This window comes from Amblyraja radiata, chromosome 11 (genome assembly GCF_010909765.2).
Source record: "Amblyraja radiata isolate CabotCenter1 chromosome 11, sAmbRad1.1.pri, whole genome shotgun sequence".
Lineage (NCBI taxonomy): Eukaryota > Metazoa > Chordata > Chondrichthyes > Rajiformes > Rajidae > Amblyraja > Amblyraja radiata.
The window spans coordinates 63,755,230-63,781,250 of NC_045966.1; the positions used below are offsets into that span (position 1 = coordinate 63,755,230).

Sequence of the window (26,021 nt, forward strand, 5' to 3'; positions counted from 1 at the left end):
TCTCATCTCGGTCCTAAAAGACTTCCCTCTTATCCTTAAACTGTGACCCCCTAGTTCTGGACTTCCCCAACATCGGGAATAATCTTCCTGCATCTAGCCTGTCCAATCCTTTAAGAATTTTGTAAGTTTCTATAAGATCCCCCCTCAATCTTCTTAATTCTAGCGTGTACAAGCCGAGCCTATCCAGTCTTTCTTCATATGAAAGTCCTGCCATCCCAGGAATCAGTCTGGTGAACCTTCTCTGTACTCCCTCTATGGCAAGAATGTCTTTCCTCAGATTTGGAGACCAAAACTGTACACAATACTCCAGGTGTGGTCTCACCAAGACCATGTACAACTGCAGTAGAACCTCCCTGCTCTTATACTCAAATCCTCAAAACGTGGGAAGGCGTAGGAACAGGGCCGGGAGGATGCGAAAACCGCGAAGGAGGGGCGGGCATAACAATAGGGACCGGTGAAACATAACCGGGAACAGTAGTACTAAGGGAGGGCTGGCCGGCGGACGACCTCTACGCCACGGTGTAGCCACTACCACTGGGCTGTCCTCGTCCACATGAGCGGGCTTGAGACGGCCGACGGAGACAAACGCCTCCCGCCGGGGCCACCCACGCCCAACGTGAACGTGGCGACTCTGTTGCTGCCTGACCCGCTGATTTACTCGAGCACTCTGTGACTACCCACTCCAGCACTGCCTCTGTGTGTCACCCAGCACCCGCCATTGCTTGTGTATATATATGCCTTGTGCTGTGGGCAGCCACACTGACAATGCATCTTCACTCACACAGCAGCAGCGTGGGAACAGGTGCCGGGCGGTCGGTCCGGCATCGAGACGGGGCTCCGGGAGGCCGGACGCTTGGAACTGGCGTGCGGGAGCACCGCGTCGGAGCCGGAGGTGAGTGAGTGTTCGAGACCCGTAGTGTGAACACTGCTGCCTTACAGCGCCAGGGACCCGGGCTCCATCCTGACTACAGGCGCGGTCTGTATGGAGTTGTACGTTCTCACTGTGACCGCGTGGGTTTTCTCCGGGTGCTCCGGTTTCCTCCCACATTCCAACGGGGTTCATTGGCTTCGGTAAATTGGCCCTGTAGCATGCACACTCTGCACACTGGCAGTCAGTGGGGTTCAGTAAAGGGAGGAACCCACAAGAATTGCCTTCACCCATTAATTAGGCTGGTTCAGGAGCAGGACCTCTGTGAGAGTGTCATTAAAAAAACACTCACAATTATATTCATCATATTATTTTTATATAATATAATTATACTTAATTATATATGATTACAGTCATATTTACGTCATATATATATATATATATATAGGTATAATAATATATAGTTTAAATGGACTGCAACACGGAAATAGGCTGTCCATCGTGTAATATGGGCATTGGCCACTTGATGGCGCTTACTTTCCCGATCTCATTTTCTAATTAGTTTAATTAATTAATGTGCAACTTGTGGCACTGACGAGTTATGACTTCCTTCTCAATTATATTTCTTCTAAATCTGTGGAAAATTTAATGTGGTTCTGTGACGTGGGTCACGAAAATGGATTTCTAGACACATTTTGGATCTCGGCCCACAGCCTAGAACTAGTGTATGTATGGGTGAGGGAGTGACCTGTCCTTCTCGCACCATTCCCTCTGCAGGTTTGGTGGGTGGAGCCGGAGGGATGTCTGCAGACGGCACCGACACAGGACCCCCGCGGTGGGCATCGTCCGGCGGGTCATCAGGCCGTGAAGGCACCGGGCGGGCCCGCGGGAGGCCGCAGCGAGCCAGGTCAGCATTACCATTAAAGCCGAGCCGTACTCAGTCGCTACTAACACGGGCACCGTGGCACAACCGCTGCATCGCAGCGCCAGAGACCCGGGTTCGATCCTGACTATGGGTGCTGTCTGTACGGAGTTTGTACATTCTCCCTGTGCCTGGGTGCTCCAGTTTTCTCCCAAAGACCTACAGGTTTATAGATTAATTAGCTTGATAAAATTGTCCCTAGTCTGTAGGGAGTGAATGAGAAAGTGTGAATGGGTGATCGGCGACCGGCACGAACTGGATGGGCCGAAGGGTTTATTTCGGTGCTGTATCTCTCTGTCCGTCTCCACCATTGGGTTTCTCCCGTCCGCAGGTGAAGACGGGGCCGGCCCGGAGTCTTTCACCCCCGACCCTGCGCCGCCGCAACTCAGCGCCACCGACTTCGACTGTTCACTGTGTTTCCGGTGAGGGCGGGGGTCCAGAGGGGCAGGGGTCCGATGTAGGGGTTGAGTGCAGGGTGGGGAGAGAGCTGCTGGTGAGGTGGGGGTGTGGGGGTGGGAGATGGATCATGTGGCGAGAGTCCGGTGGTGTGTGCTGAGTTTTCTTGCCTGACTGGCGGAGTTGGGTGTGTGGGTGTGGGGAGGGTCAGTCGGGAGGGCGGGGTGTAGGTGTGGGGAGGGTCTGGCGGGGTGGGGTGGGTGTCATGGCCTGACGGAGTGTCTCCTCGGTGCAGGCTGCTGTTTGAGCCGATCACCACCCCGTGTGGACACAGCTTCTGCCGCCAGTGCATGGAGCGCTGCCTGGACTACCGGCCCAGCTGCCCACTCTGCAAGCAGGACCTGCGGGAGGCAAGTTCGCGGGGCCCGGGGGTATTGGATGTGTGTGGGTGTGGGGGGGTGGGGGGGGGGGGTGTCGGGGACTGAGACCACAGCGGTGCCGCGCTGGCGGGATCCAGGAACTTTCGGTGCAATGTCCTGGGTACGGTCAGCTTCTGGGCTCCTCTCCCGGGTAGACTGGGCTCCTCTCCCGGGTAGATTGGGACACTACCCCGGGTAGACTGGGCTCCTCTCCCGGGGGTAGCGGCTGCGGTTGCTCAGTTGTCTCGGTTTCCCCGCAGTTCCTGGAGCAGCGGCCGTTCCATGTCACCCACCTCCTGCAATCCATCATCGCCGCCTCCTTCTCCATCGAGTCCGCGGCCCGGCGCCGTCTCAACCTGCTAGAAATGAGCGAACTCTCCGGGTAAGGTTGGGGCAGGGGGGGAACCGATGGTACCACGGAGAGGGGCGGGGAATACCCGGGGGAGGGGGAGTACAGCGGGGGAGGGGTGTATCGCGGGGGTAGGGGTGTAGCGTGGGGGAGGGGGTGTACAGTGGGGAGGGGGGTAGCGCGGGGAAGGGGGCGTACAGCGGGGAGGGGGGTAGAGCGGGGAGGGGTGTATCGCGGGGGAAGGGGGGTAGCGTGGGGGAGGGGGGGGTAGCGTGGCGGAGGGGGTATACAGCGGGGAGGGGCAGTACAATGGGAGAGGGGGAGTACAGCGGGAAGGGGTGTATCGTGGGGGAGGGGGGTAGGTGGGGGAGGGGGGTGGGGGGTGTATCGTGGGGGAGGGGGGGTAGAGTGGGGGAGGGGGAGTACAGCGGGGAGGGGTGTATCGTGGGGGAGGGGGGGTAGAGTGGGGGGGGGGGGGGTACAGTGGGGTGTGGGAGTACAGGGGGGGAGGGTGTAGTAGCGGGGTGGGGGGTTAGAGGGGGAGGGGTGTAGTGGCGGGGGAAGGGGGGTGGGGGAGGGGGGGGAGGGGGGTGTACGGTTGGGAGGGGAGGGTACAGGGGGGAGGGGGTGTACTAGGGGGAGGGGGTACGTGGGGGAGGGGGTGTACATGTGGGGGGGGGGGGTACCGTGGGGGAGGGGAGTACTGGGGAGGGGGGTGGGGTACGCTGGGATGGGCAGTACAGTGGGGGAGGGGCAGTACAGTGGGGGAGGGGAGTACAGTGGGGGAGGGGTGTATCGTGGGGGAGGGAGCGTATTCCCCGCTGACACCTCCCCCTGTCCCGTCGCCAGCCTGACCACCAGTGTCCCCATCTTCGTGTGCACGTTGGCCTTCCCGGGGATCGCGTGTCCGCTGCATGTCTTCGAGCCGCACTACAGACTCATGATGCGCCGCTGTCAGCAGACCGGCACCCGCTCCTTCGGGATGTGCCAGGTGCAGGCCGACACCGGGTAGGGACATGGTCGGGGGGGAGGGGGTAGTGTCTGGTGTGGGGGGGGGGGGTGTGGTGGGGGGGAGGGGGGGTAGGGTTGGTGTGGGGGGGGGGGGGGGAGGGGGGAGGGTCTGGTGTGGGGGGGTGGGGGGGGGGTGGGGGGAGGGGGTAGTGTCTGGTGTGGGGGGGGGAGGGGGTAGTGTCGTGGTGTGGGGTGGGGGGTGGGGGGAGGGGGTAGTGTCTGGTGGTGGGGGGGGGGGGGGTGTGGGGGGAGGGGGTAGTGTCTGGTGTGGGGGGGAGGGGGTAGTGTCTGGTGTGGGGGGGGGGGAGGGGGTAGTGTCTGGTGTGGGGGGGGGGAGGATGGGCATGCCTAATGGAAGGGGGGTCAGGGGGGCGGGAGAGGGTAAGAGCAGGTCCTCCTCTCAACACCACCTCTGCCTCTCCTGCCCATCACTTCACTACATTCTCCTCCCTTCAATGTCACCTCTCCATCCAATCTCTCCTCCCCCACGTTCCCCCCCCCCCCCCCTCGCTCTCTCCACTCTCCCTCTGTTCCCTGAACACATTCTCCCCACCTCTACCACCTCTGTTTGATCCCATCCTCTGTTGCTCCTCACTGGTGACAATTCAGTGTGCTGGGTGCCGATGAGTCACTGTATACACTGGCCCAGTGTTGCCACTGTGTACATTGGCTCAGTGCTGTCTCAAATACACTGGCCCAGTGCTGTAACAGTATACACTGGCCCAGTGCTGTCGCTGTGTGCACTGGCGCAGTGCTGTCGCTGTGTGCACTGGCCCAGTGCTGTCACAGTATACACTGGCCCAGTGCTGTCACAGTATACACTGGCCCAGTGCTGTCACAGTATACACTGGCCCAGTGCTGTCGCTGTGTGCACTGGCCCAGTGCTGTCACTGTGTGCACTGGCCCAGTGTTGTCACAGTATATATACACTGGCCATTGTGTATGTGTGGGTGTTGCAGGTTTTCGGACTATGGCTGCATGTTGACCATCCGTGGGAGTGAAGACCTGCCGGATGGACGGTCTCTGATCGACGCCGTGGGTGGCCGCCGCTTTAAGGTGCTGCGACGCTGTCAGAGAGACGGCTACAACACGGCCGACATCGAGTACTTGCAGGACCAGCAGGTACATGTCTGCAACCCACCATCAGTCAATCTGCAGGTTGGGCTGGCCTAGGGGGGGGAGGGGGATGTTGGGTTGAGGGCGGATGGGCTGGGGAGTTGCAGAGACCACAGGTACAGGACCACACAGACTGAACCTCCCGAGACCTTTACTCCAACTGCGAAATGTTCAAGTGCAGCTTCTCTCCCAAAGAAACCAAACCAACGTGCCTGCGTGTATGTCAGACCTGGACCTCTCCCCCTTCTGATCAGCCCCCTCCCAGTTCATATGTGATCGGAGCAGACAGAGACGAGCAGTGGGAGTGATGCTGGGTCACTAAGTGTTCCCTGATATTGGGGGAATCCCAGACTGTGGTGGGTGTCAGTGTAGCAAGTAAACACATCATTTGTCCCTCCCACTGCCCTCCATACCTGGATGGAGACTCAGCTGTGGAGCTGTGAGGGGGCTTTGGCTGAGAAGGGGTGCTGAATGGAGGAGTTGGGTTGTGGGAGGTTGGATGAGGGAGGGGCTGGGGTTTGGGTTAAGGTGGGGAAGGGGGGAGGAATGCCATGCACCCTCACACCCATCTCTCCGTACAGATCGCTACTGAGGACCTGAGCATTCTGCAAGTGTTCCACGACCAGGTCTACCAGATGGCCCTGAGCTGGTTCCGGCACCTGCCCCAGTCCTATCAGCAATACCTACACTCCCAGCACGGAGCCATCCCTGGCCCTGACCACAGCCTGCAGGTAAGCACGGCAGTGGGGGTGGGGCAGATTGGGGATGTATCAGTGTGGGGTAGAGGGGAGTATGTCAAGGAGTGTGTGTATCTGTGTGTGTTTGTCTGTGTGGAAATGTGCAAGAGTGTTCATGAATGTGCCAGTGAGTGTGTCAATGCCAGTGAGTGAATGCCAGTGAGTGTGTCAGTGAGCTTGTCAATGAGTGTGTCCATGGTGGTGAGTGTGCTAGTAAGCGTGTCAGCAAATGTGTGTGCCAACGAGTGGGTCAACGGGTATGTGATTGCCAGCGAGTGTGTCCGTGAGTGTGCCAGTGATTGTGTCCATGCCAGCGAGTGTGCTATAGTGAGTGTGCCAGTGATTGTGCCCATGCCAGCGAGCGTGCTAGTGAGTGGGTCAGTGTCAGTGAGTGTGTCCATGCCATAGTGTGTCGGTGGGTGTGCCACTGAGCTTTCCAGTTTGTGTGTCAGGGTCAGTGTGTATGTCAGTGAATGTGTCAGTGACAGTGAGTAGCAATGTTACAAAATTTTCAGATTTTAAAAATCAAGTCTGCAATTTATCCCATTAGATAAAGCATAAAAATAAGTTTAATTTGACACCTAATTCACTTTCATATCTTCAGTATTAAAAAAGTCATGGCCATTTTCATACTTGGAAATTAGCATCTTGTTCCCTATTGCTTGTCCATTGACTTAACACAAAAGCTGTGATCAAGGACTATCAAAAGCCCATAACTTTCTTAAAAAATAAGAGAACTGAATGAAGTTATTATAGATTGAAGCATTCTGAAACAAATATGAAACAATCTTACTTGGATGACCTAAAATTAAAGCATATAATTAGTTAGTTACCCAATTGTAGCTAATTACAAAATTCAATTACTAGATCTAAACATCTATCCATTTCTTAAGAAAAGGTTAACATTTTTTAAAAGCCTAAGTGTCCAAATAACATTCACACAAGAATTCACAATATAACATGATTTTAAAATCTCATTGTCATGAATTTATAGGCCAAATGGAAGGAATTTAGTGTTTAATTCCTGTAAATTAATGGACATTTAAATTATCTTGCGAGTGGGATTTTGTGGAACGCGCTGGTTTGGAACGTTGCGGTTGCGGTGAATTTAAACCCCATATTGGCATGAAAAATACTGCCGGTTCATATATTTACATAATCACATTTTCACAACTTGAAATTTTGATTAAAGGCATCCTAAGAAGCAAGTTTATATGAAAAGATAAACGCCATACCTTGCCTTGTCCCCTACGTGAGATCCGTCCCGTTGTCGGCGTTGACGGCATTTGAAGATGATTTTAATTTTACTCCAACAATTAAATGATCCAGCGCTAATTTTAATAAACTTAATAAAACGGCAGTCAAAGTGATTTTTCTTTAGCAACTAAACAGCCTGACAGAGATCGATTTGAATAGGCTGCAGAAAAATCGCATTTTAACCCAGCCCCCCTCTCAAAGGCGCCAAAGTCGCGCACACGGGCAGCGACAGAACTGCAGCGCCGCTTTCAGGTCAGGCGATGCTCGAGCCTACAGTTCATCCAGGGCTAACCTGAAGTGGGGCATCAAGAAGGCCAAGCGCTGCCATAAGCTCAGGATTGAGGAGCACTTCAACAACAACTCCAACCCCCGGTGCATGTGGCAAGGCATCCAGGCCATCACGGACTATAGACCCACCAACACCACCCCCACATCCAGCAACGCCTCCTTCCTTGAGTAGCTTAACCACTTTTATGGCCGCTTTGACAGGGACAATCTAGAGATGGCCATCAAGGCTGTGCTCCCTGCTGATCAACAGCCCCTCACACTCACCCCCTATGACGTGTAGGTCTTTCCAGATCTGCAGCAGACCAGATCTTTCCTGGTCCGAGAACACTAACGCAATTATCAAAAAAGCTCATCAGCGCCTCTACTTCCTGAGAAGATTACGGAGAGTCGGTTTGTCAAGTAAGACTCTCTCTAACTTCTACAGGTGCACAGTAGAGAGCATGCATCGTGGCTTGGTTTGGCAATTTGAGCGCCCTGGAGAGGAAAAGACTACAAAAAGTAGTAAACACTGCCCAGTCCATCATCGGCTCTGACCTTCCTTCCATCGAGGGGATTTATCGCAGTCGCTGCCTCAAAAAGGCTGGCAGTATCATGAAAGACCCACACCATCCTGGCCACACACTCATCTCCCTGCTACCTTCAGGTAGAAGGTACAGGAGCCTGAAGACTGCAACAACCAGGTTCAGGAATAGCTACTTCCCCACAGCCATCAGGCTATTAAACCTTGTTCGGACAAAACTCTGATTATTAATAACCACTTTCTGTTATTTGCACTTTATCAGTTTATTTATTCATGTGTGTATATATTTATATCATGGTATATGGACACATTTATCTGTTTTGTAGTAAATGCCTACTATTTTCTGTGTGCTTAAACAAAGCAAGAATTTAATTGTCCTATACAGGGACACATGACAATAAACTCACTTGAACTTGAACGTGTACGTGGCACTGGGTAGGACTAATGCACGTAAGGCTACTGGCCCTGACGGCATCCCCGCACGCATCCTCAGGGCCTGTGCTGCGCAGCTGACAGACGTCTGGACTGACATCTTCAACCTGTCACTTGCCCAAGCAGTTGTCCCCACGTGCCTTAAAACCACTTCCATCGTGCCGGTGCCAAAACACTCCACTGCGGCAAGCCTCAACGACTTCCGCCCAGTTACACTTACTCCCATCATCACCAAGTGCTTCGAGAGGCTGGTCCTGGCACACCTCAAAGGCTGCCTACCCCCCACATTGGATCCCTATCAGTTTGCCTACCGCAAGAACAGGAGTACGGAGGATGCCATCTCAACGGCACTTCACTCCGCCCTCTCCCACCTCGACAACAGAGACACTTACGTAAGAATGCTGTTCATCGATTACAGCTCAGCATTCAACACCATTATACCCTCTAAACTGATCACCAAACTCGGTAACCGGGGCATCGACCCCTCCCTCTGCAACTGGATACTGGACTTTCTAACCAACAGACCCCAGTCTGTTAGGTTAGACAAGCACACCTCTTCAACCCTCACCCTGAACACCGGCGTTCCACAGGGCTGTGTGCTGAGCCCCCTCCTCTACTCCCTCTTCACCTACGACTGCACACCTGTACATGGTACTAACACCATCATCAAGTATGCAGATGATACAACGGTGATTAGCCTCATCAGCAACAACGATGAGTCGGCCTATAGGGAGGAGGTCCAGCTCCTAGCAGCATGGTGCGCTGACAACAACCTGGCCCTTAACTCCAAGAAGACGAAGGAGCTCATTGTAGACTTCAGGAAGTCTAGGGGCGGCACGCACACCCCCATCCACATCAACGGGACGGAGGTGGAACGTGTTTCCAGCTTCAGGTTCCTGGGGGTCAACATTCCGATGACCTCTCTTGGACCCACAATACCTCAACTCTGGTCAAGAAGGCTCACCAGCGTCTCTTCTTCCTGAGGAGACTAAAGAAGGTCCATCTGTCTCCTCAGATTCTGGTGAACTTCTACCGCTGCACCATCGAGAGCATCGTTACCAACTGTATCACAGTATGGTATGGCAACTGCTCTGTCTCCGACCGGAAGGCACTGCAGAGGGTGGTGAAAATTGCCCAACGCATCACCAGTTCCTCGCTCCCCTCCATTGAGTCTGTCCAAAGCAAGCGTTGTCTGCGAAGGGCGCTCAGCATCACCAAGGACTGCTCTCATCCCAACCATGGACTGTTTACCCTCCTACCATCCGGGAGGCGCTACAGGTCTCTCCGTTGCCGGACCAGCAGGTCCAGGAACAGCTTCTTCCCTGCGGCTGTCACACTACTCAACAATGTACCTCGGTGACTGCCAATCACCCCCCCCCCCCCTCCCCCCCGGACACTCCTCCCACAGGAAAAACACTATGACTGTATGCATGTAAATAGATTTATTTATTGAAATCATATTCTATGTCGCTCTTCCAGGGAGATGCTAACTGCATTTCGTTGTCTCTGTACTGTACATCATCAAATAGGCGCGGTAGTTAAGTCCAGCTTCTTTCATTTAAGGCAGCTGGCAAAGGTGAAGCCCATTCTTGAGCGGCAGCATTTTGAAACAGTAATCCATGCCTTTATTACATCTAGGCTGGATTACTGTAACGCACTCTATTTTGGAGTTACTCGATCTTCCCTGGCCCGTCTCCAGTTGGTTCAGAATGCTGCTGCTCGCCTTTTAACTGGAACTCGAAAGAGGGAGCACATAACACCAATTCTGGCCTCCCTCCACTGGCTGCCGGTGTACTTTCGAGTTCATTTTAAGATTCTTTTATTCATTTTTAAATCTTTAAATGGGCTCGCCCTGCCTTACCTCTCTGAGCTGCTTCATCCATACGCTCCTGCCCGGTGCCTCAGGTCAGCTGATCAGCTGCTCCTGGAGGTACCGAGGTCTAAGCGGAAGCTCAGAGGGGATAGAGCCTTCTCTGTTGCTGCTCCGACATTATGGAACACTCTGCCGTTGCACATCAGACAGGCCCCCTCACTGTCCATCTTCAAAACCAGTATTAAAACACATTTATATTCCTTGGCTTTTGACCCTGCATGAGACTTTGCTCCTGTTTTAGTGTTTTTAATATTTTTTATTGTTTTTACTCTCTCTTTTAATGTTTTTATTGTCTTGTAATAAATTTTTTGTTCATGATTAGTCATGTACAGCACTTTGTTGCAACAGTGGTTGTTTTTAAAGTGCTCTATAAATAAAGTTATTATTATTATTATTATTACACTGACAATGACAATTAAAGTTGAATCTGAATCTGAATCTGAATCTGAAGGTAAGTTTTGTAACATACCTACAGTGAGTGTGTCTTTTTCAGTGAGTATGTGAGTGTCAGTGAGTTTGTGTGCCTGTGGCTGTCAGTATATGTGCCGTGAGTGCATTAGCGAGTGTGTCAGAGAGTGGGTCAGTGAGTGTGTCAGTGTTAGAGAGTGTGTCAAAGTGTTGTGTCAGTGAATGTGTCAGTGAGTGTGTTGTGCCTGAGAGTGTGCCTGTGAGTGTGTCAGCAAGTGTGTCCATTGGTGTGTCAGTGTGTGTGTCTGTGAGTGTGCTGTGTCAATGAGTGTGTTGGTGAGTGTGCCAGTATTATGAGCATGTGCGTGGGTGTGTCAGTGAGTGTGTTGTGTCAGCGAATGTGTCAGAGTGTGTCTTAGATACATAGATATAGACAATAGGTGCAGGAGTAGGCCATTCGGCCTTTTGAGCCAGCACCGCCATTCAATGCAATCATGGCTGATCATCCACAATTATTACCCCGTTCCTGCCTTCTCCCCATACCCTTTGATTTCACTAATATAATTCTCTTTTGAAAGCATCCAGTGAATCGGCCTCCACTGCCTTCCGAGGCAGAGAATTGCACAAATTCACAACTCTGTGTGTGAAAAAGTTTTTCCTCATCTCAGTTCTAAATGGCCTACCTCTTGTTCTGAAACAGTGGCCCCTGGTTCTGGAGTCCCCCAACACAGGAACATGTTTCCTGCATCTACCCTGTCCAATCCCTTAATAATTTTATATGTTTCTAAAAGATCCCCTCATCCTTCTAAATTCCAGTGAATACAAACCCAGTCTCTCCATTCTTTCATCATATGGCAGTCCCGCCATCCTGGAATTAATCCGGTGAACTCCCTCTATAGCAAGAATGTCTTTCCTCAAATTAGGAGACCAAAACTGCACACAACTGCAGAAGTACCAATTTTCTCCAAAACTCAACTCCTCTCGTTATGAAGGCCAACATGCCATTAGCTTTCTTCACTGCCTGCTGTACCTGCATGCTTACTTTCAGTCACTGATGTACAAGCACACTCAGGTCTCGTTGCACCTCCCCTTCTCCTAACCTGACACCATTCAGATATTAATTTACCTTCCCATTCTTTCCACTAAAGTGGATAACCTCACTTTTATCCACATTATACTGCATCTGCCATGCATCAGCCCACTCACCCAACCTGTCCAAATCACTCTGCATCCTCATAGCATCCTCTTCACAGTTCACACTGCCACCCAGCTTTGTGCATCTGTAAAATTGCTAATGTTACTTTTAATTCCTTCATTTAAATCATTAATATATAGTGTAAATAGCTGTGGTCCCAGCATCGAGACTTGCGGCAGCCCACTAGACACTGCCTGCCATTCTGAACGGGACCGGTTAATCCCTACTCTTTGTTCCCTGTCTGCCAACTGGTCTATAAATCCCTGCTTTCTCTCTCTCTCCTTTCTTGAAAAGTGGGATAACATTAGCTACCCTCCAGTACACTTGAACTGATCCAGAATCTATAGAACATTGGAAAATGATCACCAATGCGTCCACGATTTCTAGACACATCCACGTTGACCATCAGGCCCTGGGGATTTATCAGCTTTCAGTCCCATCAGTCTACCACACCATTGCCTGACTAATGTGGATTTCCTTCAGTTCCTCTATCGCTCTAGGTCCTCTGACCCCTAGTACATCTGGGAGATTATTGGTGTCTTCATTAGTGAAGATAGAACCAAAGTACCTGTTCAACTTGTTTGCCATTTCCTTGTTCCCCATAATAAATTCACCTGTTTCTGTCTTCAATGGACCCACATTTGTCTTAACTAATTTTGCCCTCTTCACATACCTAAAGAAGCTTTTACTATCCTCCTTTATATTCTTGGTTAGCTTACCTTCGTACCTCATCTTTTCCCTCTGTATTGCCTTTTTAGTTACCTTCTGTTGCTCTTTAAAAGTTCCCCAATCTTCTGGCATCCTGCTCACCTTTGCGATATTATACGTCCTCTCTTTAATTTAATACTGTCCTTGACTTCCCTTGTCAGCCACGGTCGCCCCTTACACCCCTTAGAATCTTTCTTCCTCTTTGGAATGAAATGATCCTGCATCTTCTGGAATTATTTATTTCCAAAAGATACATATTCCAGAAATACCTGCCATTGCTGTTCCACCGTCATCCCTGCTAAGGCATCTTTCCAGTCAACGTTGGCCAGCTCCTCCCTCATGCCTCCAGAGTCCCCTTTGTTCAACTACAATACTGACACTTCCGATTTTACCTTCTCCCTCTCAAATTGCAGATTTAAACATCATATTATGGTCACTGCCTCCTAATGGTTCCTTTCCCTTGAGTTCCTTTATCAAATCAAATTCATTACACAACATTAAATCCAGAATTGCCTGCTCCCTGGTAGGCTCCAGTACAAACTGCTCTAAGAATCCACAGAATGGGAATGCCTCCCACTCTACAAACTCCCTTTCTTGGGGTCCAGAACCAACCTGATTTTCCCAGTCTACCTGCATGTTGAAATCTCCCATAACAACCATAGCATTACCTTTGTTACATGCTAATTTAACTCCTGATTCAACTTGCATCCTATCTCCAGGCTACTGTTTGGGGGCCTGTAGATAACTCCCATTAGGATCTTTTTACCCTTACAATCTTTCAGTTCTATCCGCAATGACTCTGCATCTTCTGACTCTATGTCACCCCTCGCAAGGGACTAAATTTCATTCCTCACCAAAAGAGCTACCCCACCCCCTCTGCCCACCTGTCTGTCTTTTCGATAGGACGTATACCCCTGAATATTCAGTTCCCAGCTCTGATCCTCTTGCAGCCATGTCTGTGTAATTCCCACAACATCATACTTGCCAATTTCTAACTGAGCCTCAAGCTCATCCACTTTAATTCTTATACTTCGCGCATTCATATATAACACTTTTAATTCGGTATTCACCTCCCCTCTCACACTGGTTCCTCTTTCACCTGACTTTACTCTCTTATCCCTTCTTGACCTTTCTGTCCCATTAATTTGGGTGCCTTTTGTAACTTTTCCTGCACTCACTTCCCCTTTAACTCCATCTTTATACTCCCCATTTGTCCACGCCTCCCCTGCGCTATTTAGTTTAACCCCACCTGTGTAGCACTAGCAAACCTGCATGCCAGAATGTCAGTCCCCCTCCAGATAAGGTGTAACCCGTCCTTTTTGTACAGGTCACCCCTACCCCAGAAGAGAACCCATTGGTCTATGCAGTAAATCTAAATCCCTGCTCTCTGCACCAGCCCCTCAGCCACACATTCAGATCCCCTATCTTCCTGTTCCAGCCCTCATCAGCATGAGGCACTGGAAGCAATCCAAAGATAACCACCCTAGAAGTCCTGCTTTTCAGACTTCTTCCTAACTCACTAAACTCGTGTTGCAGAACCTTCTTCCCTTTTTTTCCGACGTCGTTTGTGCCCACATGCACAACTACTTCCGGCGCTCACCTTCCCTCTCGAGGATGTTCTGAAATCGGTCCGAAGCATCTTGAACCCTGGCACCAGGGAGGCAACGGACCATCCTCGCATCTCGCCTGCCGCCACAGACTCTCCTGTCCGCACCTCGGACAATGGAGTCACCCACCACTATAGCTCTGCCCGACGTCGGTCTCACCGGACGAGTCTCATCGCTAGGATTGAAGCCACCGACCTGTCCGCCGCTCGGACTGGAAGCATTGTCTGCCCCGTCAGCTCCCAAGAGGGTGTACCCGTTTTCATTAGGTACAGCCACTGGGGACTGTATCCTTCGCTCCACCTGTATCCTTGGTGTGTCAACCTTCACTGAAGGTCTTGTCCAGGAAACTTGTTTTCTCAGATGGCCCCGAGGTCATCCAGCTACTTCTCCAGTTCCCCAACAAGTTCATTCAGGAGCTGCACCTGGGCACAATTTCTGCAGGTGTAGTTTCCAGAAGCACCAGCGGTATCCCTGACTTCCCACATCCTGTAGGAAACACACTGCACCAACTTGCCTGCCATTTCATCAATGGACAAAAAATCCCAATAACTAATTCGCTAATTTACAGATTTAGTTACCAGTTTTTAAATGACCCGCTCTTGAAAACTCACCAAGGCTTTAACTTCTTCAGCCAATCCCCCGCACTCGCTCCTTCACCTGCCGTTCCTCTTCAGACCTTGAAGGTATGTGTTGCAGTGAGTGTGCCGTGTCAGTGTGTGTGTCAGTGTATGTGTCAGTGTGTGGTGTCTGTGAGTGTGTCTGTGAGTGCCGTGTCAGATCTGTGAGTGTGCCGTGTCTGTGAATGTGTCAGTGTGCGGTGTCAGTGAGTGTGCCGTGTCAGTGTGTGTGTCAGTGTATGTGTCAGTGTGCGGTGTCAGTGAGTGTGTCTTTGAGTGTGCCATGTCTGTGAATGTGTCAGTGTGTGGTGTCTATGAGTGTGCCGTGTCGGTGTCTGTGAGTGTCAGCGAGTGTATTGTATCAGTGAGTGTGAGTGTGCTGTGTCAGTGATTGTGTCAGTGAGTGTGCCATGTCAGTGAGTGTGTGAGTGATAGTGTCAGTGAGTGTGCCATGTCAGTGAGTGTGCGTGTGTCAGTGAGTATGTGAGTGAGGGTACACAAAATGCTGGAGTAATTCAGCGGGTGAGGCAGCATCTATGGAGAAAAGAAATGGGTGATGTTTCAGGTCGAGACCCTCCTTCAGTGTGTCAGTGAGTGTGTCATGTCAGTGAGTGTGTCGTGTCATGTGTCGTGTCAGTGAGTGTGTGTGTGTGAGTGAGTGTGCCATGTCAGTGAGTGTGAGTGTGCAAGTATGAGTGAGTCTGTGAGTGTGCCGTCAGTGAGCACGTGAGTGGGTGTATGAGCGAGTGTGCAGCTTCGGTGAGTGTGTGTTAGTGGGTCAGTGAGTGTGTGTGAGTGGGTCTGTGAGTGAGGGAGCTGTGTGAATGAGTGAGCTGTGTCAGTGAGTGTGTGAGTGAGTATATGAGTGTGTCAGTGAGTGTATGACTGAGTATGTGAGTGAGTGCCAGTGAGCGTGCCAGCGAGTGTGTGAATGAGTGTGTCAATTAGTGTGTGTGTGTATATGAGTGAGTGAGTGTCAGTGAGCGTGTGTGAGTATATGTGTGAGCGAGTGTCAGTGAGCGTGTCAGTGAGTGTGTCAGTGAGTATGTGGGTGTGCAGTGTCAGTGAGTGTGTCTGAGTATGTGGGTGTGCAGTATCAGTGAGCACGTCAGTGAGTGTGTCAGTGAGTGTGTGAATGAGTGTGAGTGAATGTGTGTGAGCATGTCAATGAGCGTATCAGTGAGTGTCAGTGAGTATGTGGTTGTGCAGTGTCAGTGAGTGTGTCAGTGAGCGTGCGATTGAGTGTGGGGGTGGAGTGCCAGTGAGTGTGTCAGTGAGCATGTGAATGAGTGTGTGTGAGCGTGTCAGTGAGTGTATCAGTGAGTGAGCAGTGTCAGTGAGTATGTCAGTGAATGTGTGAGTGATTATGCGGGTGTGCAGTGTCGGTGAGCGTGCCAGTGAGCGTGTGAATGAGTCTGGGCGTGTCAGTGAACAAATGTGTCAGTGAGCATGTCAGTGAGTTTGTGAGTGAGTATGTGGGTGTGCAGTGTCAATGAGCGTGTCAGTGAGTGTGTGAGTGAGTATGTGGGCATGTAGTCAGTAAGCATGTCAGTAAGTGTGTCAGTGAGCGTGTTAGTATGTCGGTGTGCAGTGTCAGTGAGCAGTGTCAGCAAGTGTGTCAGTGAGTGTGTAAGTGAGCAGTGTCAGTGAGCATGTCAGTGAGCAGTGTCAGCGAGTGTGTCAGTGAGCGTGTGGGTGTGCAGTATCAGTGAGTGTGTCAGTGAGCAGTGTCAGCGAGTGTGTCAGTGAGCGTGTGGGTGTGCAGTGTCAGTGAGCGTGTCAGTGAGCGTTTCAGTGAGCAGTGTCAGTGAGAGTGTCAGTGAGCATGTGGGTGTGCAGTGTCAGTGAGAGTGTGGGTGTGCAGTGTCAGCGAGTGTGTCAGTGAGTGTGTCAGTGAGTGTGTCAGTGAGTGTGTCAGTGAGCAGTGTCGGTGAGCAGTGTCAGTGAGCAGTGTCAGTGAGAGCGTGCAGTGTCAGTGAGTGTGTCAGTGAGCGTGTCAGTGAGCAGTGTCAGTGAGAGTGTCAGTGAGCATGTGGGTGTGCAGTGTCAGTGAGAGTGTGGGTGTGCAATGTCAGTGAGTGTGTCAGTGAGTGTGTCAGTGAGTGTCAGTGAGCAGTGTCAGTGAGAGTGTCAGTGAGCATGTGGGTGTGCAGTGTCAGTGAGAGTGTGGGTGTGCAGTGTCAGTGAGCGTGTCAGTGAGTGTGTCAGTGAGCGTGTCAGTGAGCTGTGTCAGTGAGAGTGTCAGTGAGCAGTGTCAGTGAGCAGTGTCAGTGAGCGTGTGGGTCTGCAGTGTCAGTGAGAGTGTGGGTGTGCAGTGTCAGTGAATGTGTCAGTGAGCGTGTCAGTGAGCTGTGTCAGTGAGCGGTGTCAGTGAGCAGTGTCAGTGAGCGTGTCAGTGAGCGTGTCAGTGAGCGTGTCAGTGAGCAGTGTCAGTGAGAGTGTGGGTGTGCAGTGTCAGTGAATGTGTCAGTGAGCGTGTCAGTGAGCTGTGTCAGTGAGCAGTGTCAGTGAGCGTGTCAGTGAGCGTGTCAGTGAGCGTGTCAGTGAGCAGTGTCAGTGAGCAGTGTCAGTGAGCAGTGTCAGTGAGTGTGTCAGTGAGTGTGTCAGTGAGCAGTGTCAGTGAGCGTGTCAGTGAGTGTGTCAGTGAGCAGTGTCAGTGAGTGTGTCAGTGAGTAGTGTCAGTGAGCGTGTCAGTGAGCAGTGTCAGTGAGTGTGTCAGTGAGCAGTGTCAGCGAGCGTGTCAGCGAGCGTGTCAGTGAGTGTGTCAGTGAGTGTGTCAGTGAGCAGTGAGCAGTGTCAGTGAGTGTGTCAGTGAGCGTGTCAGTGAGTGTGTCAGTGAGCAGTGTCAGTGAGCAGTGTCAGTGAGCAGTGTCAGTGAGCGTGTCAGTGAGCGTGTCAGCGAGCAGTGTCAGTGAGCGTGTCAGTGAGCGTGTCAGTGAGCGTGTCAGTGAGCGGTGTCAGTGAGTGTGTCAGTGAGCAGTGTCAGTGAGCAGTGTCAGTGAGTGTGTCAGTGAGCAGTGTCAGTGAGCGTGTCAATGAGCAGTGTCAGTGAGCGTGTCAGTGAGTGTGTCAGTGAGCGTTCCAGTGAGCAGTCAGTGAGCGTGTCAGTGAGCGGTGTCAGTGAGCATGTCAGTGAGTCTGTCAGTGAGTAGTGTCAGTGAGCAGTGTCAGTGAGTGTGTCAGCGAGCAGTGTCAGTGAGTGTGTCAGTGAGTAGTGTCAGTGAGCGTCAGTGAGCGTGTCAGCGAGCGTGTCAGTGAGCAGTGTCAGTGAGTGTGTCAGTGAGCAGTGTCAGTGAGCGTGTCAGTGAGCAGTGTCAGTGAGTGTGTCAGCGAGCGTGTCAGTGAGCAGTGTCAGTGAGTGTGTCAGTGAGCAGTGTCAGTGAGCAGTGTCAGTGAGTGTGTCAGTGAGCAGTGTCAGTGAGCAGTGTCAGTGAGTGTCAGTGAGCGGTGTCAGTGAGCGGTGTCAGTGAGTGTCAGTGAGCGTGTCAGTGAGTGTGTCAGTGAGTGTGTCAGCGAGTGTGTCAGTGAGTGTGTCAGTGAGTGTGTCAGTGAGCAGTGTCAGTGAGCGTGTCAGTGAACGTGTCAGTGAGTGTGTCAGTGAGCAGTGTCAGTGAGCGTGTCAGCGAGCAGTCAGTGAGCGTGTCAGTGAGCGTGTCAGTGAGCGTGTCAGTGAGTGTGTCAGTGAGCAGTGTCAGTGAGCAGTGTCAGTGAGCGTGTCAGTGAGCGGTGTCAGTGAGTGTGTCAGTGAGCAGTGAGCAGTGTCAGTGAGCAGTGTCAGTGAGCTGTGTCAGTGAGCAGTGTCAGTGAGCGTGTCAATGAGCAGTGTCAGTGAGCGTGTCAGTGAGTGTGTCAGTGAGCGTGCCAGTGAGTAGTCAGTGAGCGTGTCAGTGAGCGGTGTCAGTGAGCATGTCAGTGAGTGTGTCAGTGAGTAGTGTCAGTGAGCGTGTCAGTGAGCAGTGTCAGTGAGTGTGTCAGCGAGCGTGTCAGTGAGCAGTGTCAGTGAGTGTGTCCGTGAGCAGTGTCAGTGAGCGTGTCAGTGAGTGTGTCAGTGAGCAGTGTCAGTGAGTGTGTCAGTGAGCAGTGTCAGTGAGCGTGTCAGTGAGCAGTGTCAGTGAGTGTGTCAGCGAGCGTGTCAGTGAGCAGTGTCAGTGAGTGTGTCAGTGAGCAGTGTCAGTGAGTGTGTCAGTGAGAAGTGTCAGTGAGCAGTGTCAGTGAGTGTGTCAGTGAGCGGTGTCAGTGAGCGGTGTCAGTGAGCAGTGTCCGTGAGCAGTGTCAGTCAGTGTGTCAGTCAGTGTGTCAGTCAGTGTGTCAGTGAGCGTGTCAGTGAGCGTGTCAGTGAGTGTGTCAGTGAGCAGTGTCAGTGAGCGTCTCAGTGAGCGTGTCAGTGAGCAGTGTCAGTGAGTGGTGGCAGTGAGCGTGTCAGTGAGCGTGTCAATGAGCAGTGTTAGTGACCCTGCCTGCTGTTGCAGGACCAGTTGGATGGCCCTCACTGGTGTTGGTGGGTTATGGCTGTGGTGCCGATCCAGCCGGAGCTGCAGACGATGATGCTGTCGACCACCTCTCTACACAGGCGGCTGCTCTACTTGCAGCGCATCCTCCAGTACCTGGGGCTGAACCAGGTGCAGTGACCATGGGGGGAGCTCACTGTCCACGACCAGACACTGGGACCTCTGGCCGCACCCTCCCCTAGGAGACCGGCGGTGCTGCTTCTCACCCCCCCAGCATTACCCTGGCTGACTGCCACAACGGGCTGTGGTCACGAGGGTTCTGAGACCCCCCCCCCCCCGAAGCAGCACTGGCATTGGGGGTGACTCGTCCCGCCTGCCCGAGGGACTGACTCAGTAATGGCTGGCCTCTACCAACAACAACAGCATCCACTTAGTGCCTTTAGCAGAGGAAGATCTTCACAGGCACCTTACAGCACCACAGCCACATCTGAACAAATAAACGGAGGGAGGGACGGGCGCAGAGAGAGAATGATGGAGGAGAGAGAGTGAGGGGGAGGGAATGGAGGGAGCAGTGGAAGGAGCTTTCTCTCAGTCCAGGTGTTGGGATTTGTATTTCATAATGTCTCTGCTGCTGCCTGCAGAGGTAACTCCTTCCTGATTATCAACTGGACATTATCATTTTATATGTTTTATTTCTATCAACTAAGCCAACTGTCGACATGACAGGCAGTTGTTGGCCAATGGGGGCTCGACAAGCGGGGAAGAACCGTCCTATCACCAACTAAAGAGTGGGCCTGACCTACCATCTACCTCATTGGAGACTCTTGGACTATCTTTAAGAACTGTACATGCTGGAAAAATCGAAGGTAGACAAAAATGCTTGAGAAACTCAGTGGGTGAGGCAGCGTCTCTGGAGCGAAGGAATAGGTGACGTTTCGAGTCGAGACCCTTCTTCAGACTGATGAGGGGGTGGGGGGGAGGTGGGAAGAAGGAAGAGGCGGAGACAGTGGGCTGTGGGAGAGCTGGGAAGGTGAGGGGCAGGAGGGAGAAAGCAAGGCCTACCTGAAATTGGAGAAGTCAATGTTCATACCGCTGGGGTGTAAACTACCCAAGTGAAATATGAGGTGCTGCTCCTCCAATTTGTGGTGGGATTCACTCTGCCCATGGAGGAGGCCCAGGACAGAAAGGTCGGATTTGGAATTGGAGGGGGAGTTGAAGTGCTGAGCCACTGGGAGATCAGGTCGGTTGATGCGAACTGAGCAAAGGTGTTGGGCGAAGCGATCACCAAGCCAAGCTCCTCCAGTGAGTCAGAGTGAGTCCCACCGCAAATTGGAGGAGGAGCACCTCATATTTCGCTTGGGTAGTTTACACCCCAGCGGTATGAACACTGACTTCTCCAATTTCAGGTAGTCCTTGCTTTCTCCGTCCTTCCCAGCTCTCCCACTGCCTACCTTCTCCGCCTCTTCCTTTCGTCTTCTCACCCCCCACCTTCACCACAACCTCATCAGTCTGAAGAAGGGTCTCGACCGGAAATGTTACCTATTCCTTCGCTCCACAGATGCTGCCTCACCCGCCGGGTTTCTCTAGCATTTTTGTCTACCTTGGACTATCTGTAATCATATTGTACTGGATTTTATCTTGCACTAAACAAATTATTCCATCCTGTATCTGTACACTGTGGAAGGCTTGATTGTAATAACAAATAGTCTTTCCGCCAACTGGTTAGCACGCAACAAAAACTTTTCATTGTATCTCAGTACGGGTGACTACAAACTAAACTCAACTAAAGACAATTCACCTCAGGGAGGTGGGAGTGAGGGTTGATGGGAGGGGGGGGCAGTATTGGAGGGGGGGATTCACAAATCTTATCTTATAAGGTGAGGCTATTAAAGTAAAGTGTTCCTGATGATCTATTTAATAATATTGATGTTCTGTGTTACAGTGCGATTAAAACTGTAGAAAACACATGGTCATATTTGTAATCATTCAGCAACCCTAAAAGTTGTAACGTCACATTCCTGCTTGTTAAATCTGTACTGTTATCAATAAAAGCTGGCAATATGAAATGAAAACAGAACCTCCAGGTAATGCACTTACAATGCTGTCACCAGTAGTGAAGAAAATCCTTGGCATGCTGGCCTTCACCAGTCAGGCATTGAGTATACAAGTGGTAATGTTACAGTTGTACAGCAAGTTGCCGAGGCCATACTGAAGAATAGTGTATTAGCCTGTTCAATGGATTCAATGGAATCTCTCCCTCTGGCTTTACATTTCACTCCTCCTCGTCTCACCTTATGTGACACCATTTTGTCTCCTTTTCACCAACTAGATGGATTCTTGATTAGTACGGGAGTCGGGTTATGGGGAGAAGGCAGGAGAATGGGGTTGAGGCAGGCACGGGAATCGCTATCAATATATGGAGGGGACGGGGGAAACACAATTTCTTGGCGGCCCCGCGCGCATGCGCGCGCGCACACACACACACACACACGAGGCTTCGGAGGCTTCAGCCGTGGGCCCTGTGAATGGTAATTACAGCTCAATCCAGTAAACCCAGCTCAACTCTGCCGGTCTCGCCGGGTTACCCTACAGCCCTGCCTGGACTGACGGGACACCAGCCTGGAGTCGTGGAGCTAGCGCTGCTTCTCCGCTCTGGCTGTAAACCTGGCCCATATTTCCCGTAAGTCCAAACAGGTTAACCTGGCGGGACAGGCAGAGTTGAGCTGGGTTTAGCGCTGCTTCTCTTCGCTGGCTGTGCGCACAGCTCCCGTCTGATTCCCGACCTCTCTGGCCACCCCCGGGCGTGGGGAACGGGGGGGGGGGGGCACTCGGGTGAGGACGGGATGGTCAAGTGGCGGTTCGGCAGTGATTGCAGCGCCGGAGAGCCGGGATCGATCCTGGCTGCGGATGAGGCGCAGGTCTGTGTCCAGGGCTGCCGTGAGTGTTTTGGCACGTCTCCCTCCTCAGTCCCACCCCCCGCCCCCCTTCCTCCACTGACCGACACCTCCCTCCTCCAATGATCGCGCTGAATCATCATGTCCCGCCCCCATTGCCTGCTGACCGACGTCTCTCTCGTCCAATCAGTGCCCTCGCAGTCCCACCCCCACTGTCTCGCGGAAAGCGGAGATTTCATCGGGTTTTAAAATCCTGATTACAAAAAATGAGGGGGGGGGGAGGATCGTCCCCCCCCGGGGGGAAGGACGTGTCCCCTCTGCCACCCCCCCCTCCCGGGATTTCCGCCCCTGGTTGAGAGGGAGAGATGGATTGTCCATGATTGAATGGCAGAGTAAACAAGATGGGCCGAATAGCCTAATTCTGCTCCTATCAAATGACCTTATGAATAGCTTGTCAAAACGATAGCAGGCAGCCTTGGAAGCCTTACCCTTACCCCACAACATTGGCGTGATATTTGACTCAGCATTGAAGTTTGACAAACAAGTCAATGCCGTGGTAAAAGCTAGCTTCTTTCAGCTTCGGACGATAGCTAAACTAAACCAAATCCTCCACTTTGATGACCTCGAAAAGAGTATCCACACATTTATCTCCTCCAGCCTCGATTACTGCAACTCCCTTTACACTGGCATCAGCCAATCTTCCCTGTCCCGCCTGCAACTGGTCCAAAACGCCGCAGCGAGACTCCGGACGGGCACCCGAAAAAGGGACCACATCACCCCGATCCTGGCCTCTCTCCATTGACTCCCTGTGCGGTTCCGTATACATTTCAAGACCCTCCTCTATGTCTACAAAGCCCTCAATGGGCTTGCCCCCTCCTACATTAAAAGTCTTCTTTCCCACTACTCCACCCCCAGGTCCCTCAGATTGACCGACTTGGGGCTGCTGAATATCCCGCGGTCTAGGCATAAGCTCAGGGGCGACCGCGCCTTTGCGGTTGCAGCTCCTAGACTGTGGAACAGCATCCCCCTTCCCATCAGAACTGCCCCCTCCATCGACTCCTTTAAGTCAAGACTAAAAACGTATCTATACTCCCAAGCCTTTCCTGACGTCCACTGAGCGAGGGCTATATGTATATATGTATGTAGTTTGTTTGTTTATACTATTCTTATAACCAATGTAAAGCACTTTGGCCAACGAGAGTTGTTTTTTAAATGTGCAATATAAATAAATGTGACTTGACTTGACCTACTCACCCATCTGCCAATCACCCCCTCATCGGCATCCACCAATCACTCCCATGCATTGTCCCCCCCCCCCCCCCCCCCCCCATCTCACTCTTTTCCAGCATTTTCGCCCCTGCTCCATCACCATCAGTCTGAAGGGCCCAGAGCCAGACCCGAAACGTCGCCTATTCATTCCCTCCACACATGCTGCCCGAGCCGCTGAATTCCTCCGGCACTCTGTGTTTTGCTCCTGTCTCCGGCCCCAGCAGTTCCCGACGTCGCTCTGAATCGGGGCAGCTGGACAAAGAGCAACGTGAAGAGGTGGGAGAGTAGATGCGACATGCAGTGAGCACAGACACACACAACCCCCCACCCACCCCCACAGCGCGGCCTCGGTCTGTGTGCAGCCCGCGAGCTGATTGATTTGAGAAGAGGCATCAGTAATGTATATCTAGTTTAATGTTCTTGTACAAACAATTATATAAAATTGTTTAAACCCACTCCTGAGTGCAGCTGAGGGTAACAGTGTTGAGCGACACCTGTTGTCCAGCCCGGATCCCTGCTGACAAATGGTTAACTATGAGATGGCGCTACAACTACGGGACGAGCACGGATGAGGAGCGAAGCGGTTCCGATGAGGCGAGTCCGGGCAAAACTCAAATGCGTTTTGCCTCGTGAAAGTGATGGGAAGTGTTCGTCTGCAGAGTTACTGGAAATAAACAAAGACGGTAGAAAGCGTGTTTAATATTTCAAAGGCAGGATTCGTGACGCTGTGTGCTGGCGGGAGGTTTGCAATTGGAGTCTCAGCCCGGCTCCCGAGTCACTCGGCTTCCCCTCCGCAGCGGGCGGCTGCCCGGCCGGCCACCCCTCGTCTCCCCCGGCGGATGGGCGCTGGCGAGCGGCGCAGGCAGCTCCCACGGGCGCAGAGTCCTGTCCGAAATACTAAACAGCGGCGGAGAGGCGAGTGGCGCCGAGCCGAGCCGCGCCCTCCCTCCCTCCGGCACCTCCACTTATTGCGCTTTTACAACATTTGGCGACCAGTTGACGTTTCCAGGACGACGTTAGAGATGAAAGGTTCCTGCGACTCGTGTGAGCGGTTCCTGAGCCCCGCGTTACGAAATGCCGGTGGCGCCGAGGCTGCCGCTCGGGTGGCTCATGCGGGGCAGCGTGTGCGCAGACTTGCTGAAATCCTGGCCCACGATACGCCCGTTCTCGCCCGGCCCGCCTAGCACCGGCACCCGCTCCGGCACCCTCATCGCCGCGCTGATGGAGAGCTGCGGGCACAAGGGGCGCGTCAGCGGGGTGTACATGGCCCGAATCCCCCAGGCCCAGCAGCTCGATCCCCGGCTCTCCCCACCGCCCGGTCTGCTCCGTGTTGCCCGGGATAACACGGGGCGGCAAACGGTTCCCTGCCTCCCGGTACTAAACCCGGCACTGGGTGAATGATAATTGAAATGGGAGGGAGGAAAGATGGAGGGGTAGTGGGAGTGCAGGGGGTAGGGGGAGGAGTAGGGGGGGGGGGGGGGGGGGAATGGAGATGGGTTAGAAGGCGAGATGGGTTAGGAGGTGAGGTTGGGACACGGGTGCACCGAGGACCCGGGCGGGACTTGCTGCTCATCACCCGCCAAGAGTCAGGGTATGAAGAGACAGCCGTCGCCACCCCACCCTACCGTCACAACATGCTCTCGCTCACCCGCTCCTCCACCCAGCTAGTCCCCGCTACCCCCACCCCCTCCTGTCACTCCCCTCCACCCACTTCCCTTCCCCTCTACCCCCTCCCCTCCACACCCCCTTCCCCTCACCCCCTTCTACTCTACCCCCTCCCCCTCCACCCCCCTTCACCTCCCCAACCCCCCCCCCCCGGCACCCACTCTCTTTCACCCCCCTCCCCCACCCACTCCCTTCTCCCCCCCTCCCCTCCCCCACCCTCCCCACCCGCCCCCTCCACCCCCCACCCACTGCCACCTTCATCCTGGTCGCCTCGGTGCGGGATTTGTAGCAGAACTCGACCAGCGCCACGAGCATTGCGAGCCCCAGGCCGCCGATCAGGATGTAGAAAACTCCCGCCACGTTGCTCAGGCTCAGTGCGCTTGTCTTGTCCTGGCGGGGGAGAGAGAGAGAGAGAGAGACAGAAGGTTCAGGCTCGGTCCGATCCCGCCCGCACAATACCGCCGTCCCGCGGGGAGAGACAGGCTCACCCCTCCCCAATCCCACAACCGCCCCCCCCCCACCCTTCCCTGCCCATCCTCCTCTCCATCGCCCCCCCCCCCCCTCCATCCTTCCCTGCCCATCCTCCTCTCCATCGCCCCCCCCCCCCCCCCCCCCCTCCACCACCCAGTCAGAGGTGCGGGTCCGCTCATCCACATATTCACCCCCAGGGGATGGAGCATATCAGCCCCTGACCCCGCATCCCGGACCACACAGACCGTCTGACCCGGGTGGAGAGTGAAGGAGAATCTCCTGCAACCACCCGGGGTCAGGTAACCTCTATTGGTTAGACACAGATCTCTGCTGGGACTGTCACCGTTGGGTGCGGTTGCACCCCCCTCCCCGTGGTCGGGTCTGGGGCGGAGAGGAGGGACAGGTCGCGGGGCCCTTCCCCACGGCGTGTCGCTGTCGCCCGGGGTCCCGCCCGACGGGGAGGGAGTGAGACAGGCGACCTCCTCCAAATCCAATGTACCCGCACTGCCGGAGGGGTGGGGGCAGCGGTGAGGCATGTGAGTTGTTCCCCC

The 26,021-nt window shown here is 53.1% G+C and overlaps 2 protein-coding genes across 5 annotated transcripts in view; one reads left to right on the forward strand and one right to left on the reverse strand.

Annotated features, from left to right (window-relative positions):
• The window catches only part of LOC116978710 (LON peptidase N-terminal domain and RING finger protein 2-like), a 34,701-nt gene extending 14,655 nt beyond the window's left edge, over nt 1–20,046 (forward strand). The window contains exons 2-10 of the mRNA XM_033030029.1: nt 786–892; nt 1,646–1,775; nt 2,122–2,212; nt 2,482–2,596; nt 2,866–2,987; nt 3,804–3,962; nt 4,925–5,087; nt 5,663–5,812; nt 19,193–20,046. Of these exons, the coding sequence (XP_032885920.1) occupies nt 786–892; nt 1,646–1,775; nt 2,122–2,212; nt 2,482–2,596; nt 2,866–2,987; nt 3,804–3,962; nt 4,925–5,087; nt 5,663–5,812; nt 19,193–19,351 (1,196 nt within the window). The 3' untranslated portion in view covers nt 19,352–20,046. The remainder of the gene's footprint in view (nt 1–785; nt 893–1,645; nt 1,776–2,121; nt 2,213–2,481; nt 2,597–2,865; nt 2,988–3,803; nt 3,963–4,924; nt 5,088–5,662; nt 5,813–19,192) is intronic.
• A 3,684-nt stretch (nt 20,047–23,730) lies between these two features.
• Nucleotides 23,731–26,021, reverse strand: part of gria1 (glutamate ionotropic receptor AMPA type subunit 1) — a 70,849-nt gene continuing 68,558 nt past the window's right edge. For 3 of the 4 annotated variants that reach the window (XM_033030036.1, XM_033030033.1, XM_033030032.1), the window contains 2 exons: nt 25,255–25,389; nt 23,731–24,563 (listed from right to left, as the gene is read on the reverse strand). In XM_033030036.1, the coding sequence (XP_032885927.1) occupies nt 24,402–24,563; nt 25,255–25,389 (297 nt within the window). In that variant the 3' untranslated portion in view covers nt 23,731–24,401. The remainder of the gene's footprint in view (nt 24,564–25,254; nt 25,390–26,021) is intronic. The other variant, XR_004413513.1, reaches the window with a different exon arrangement.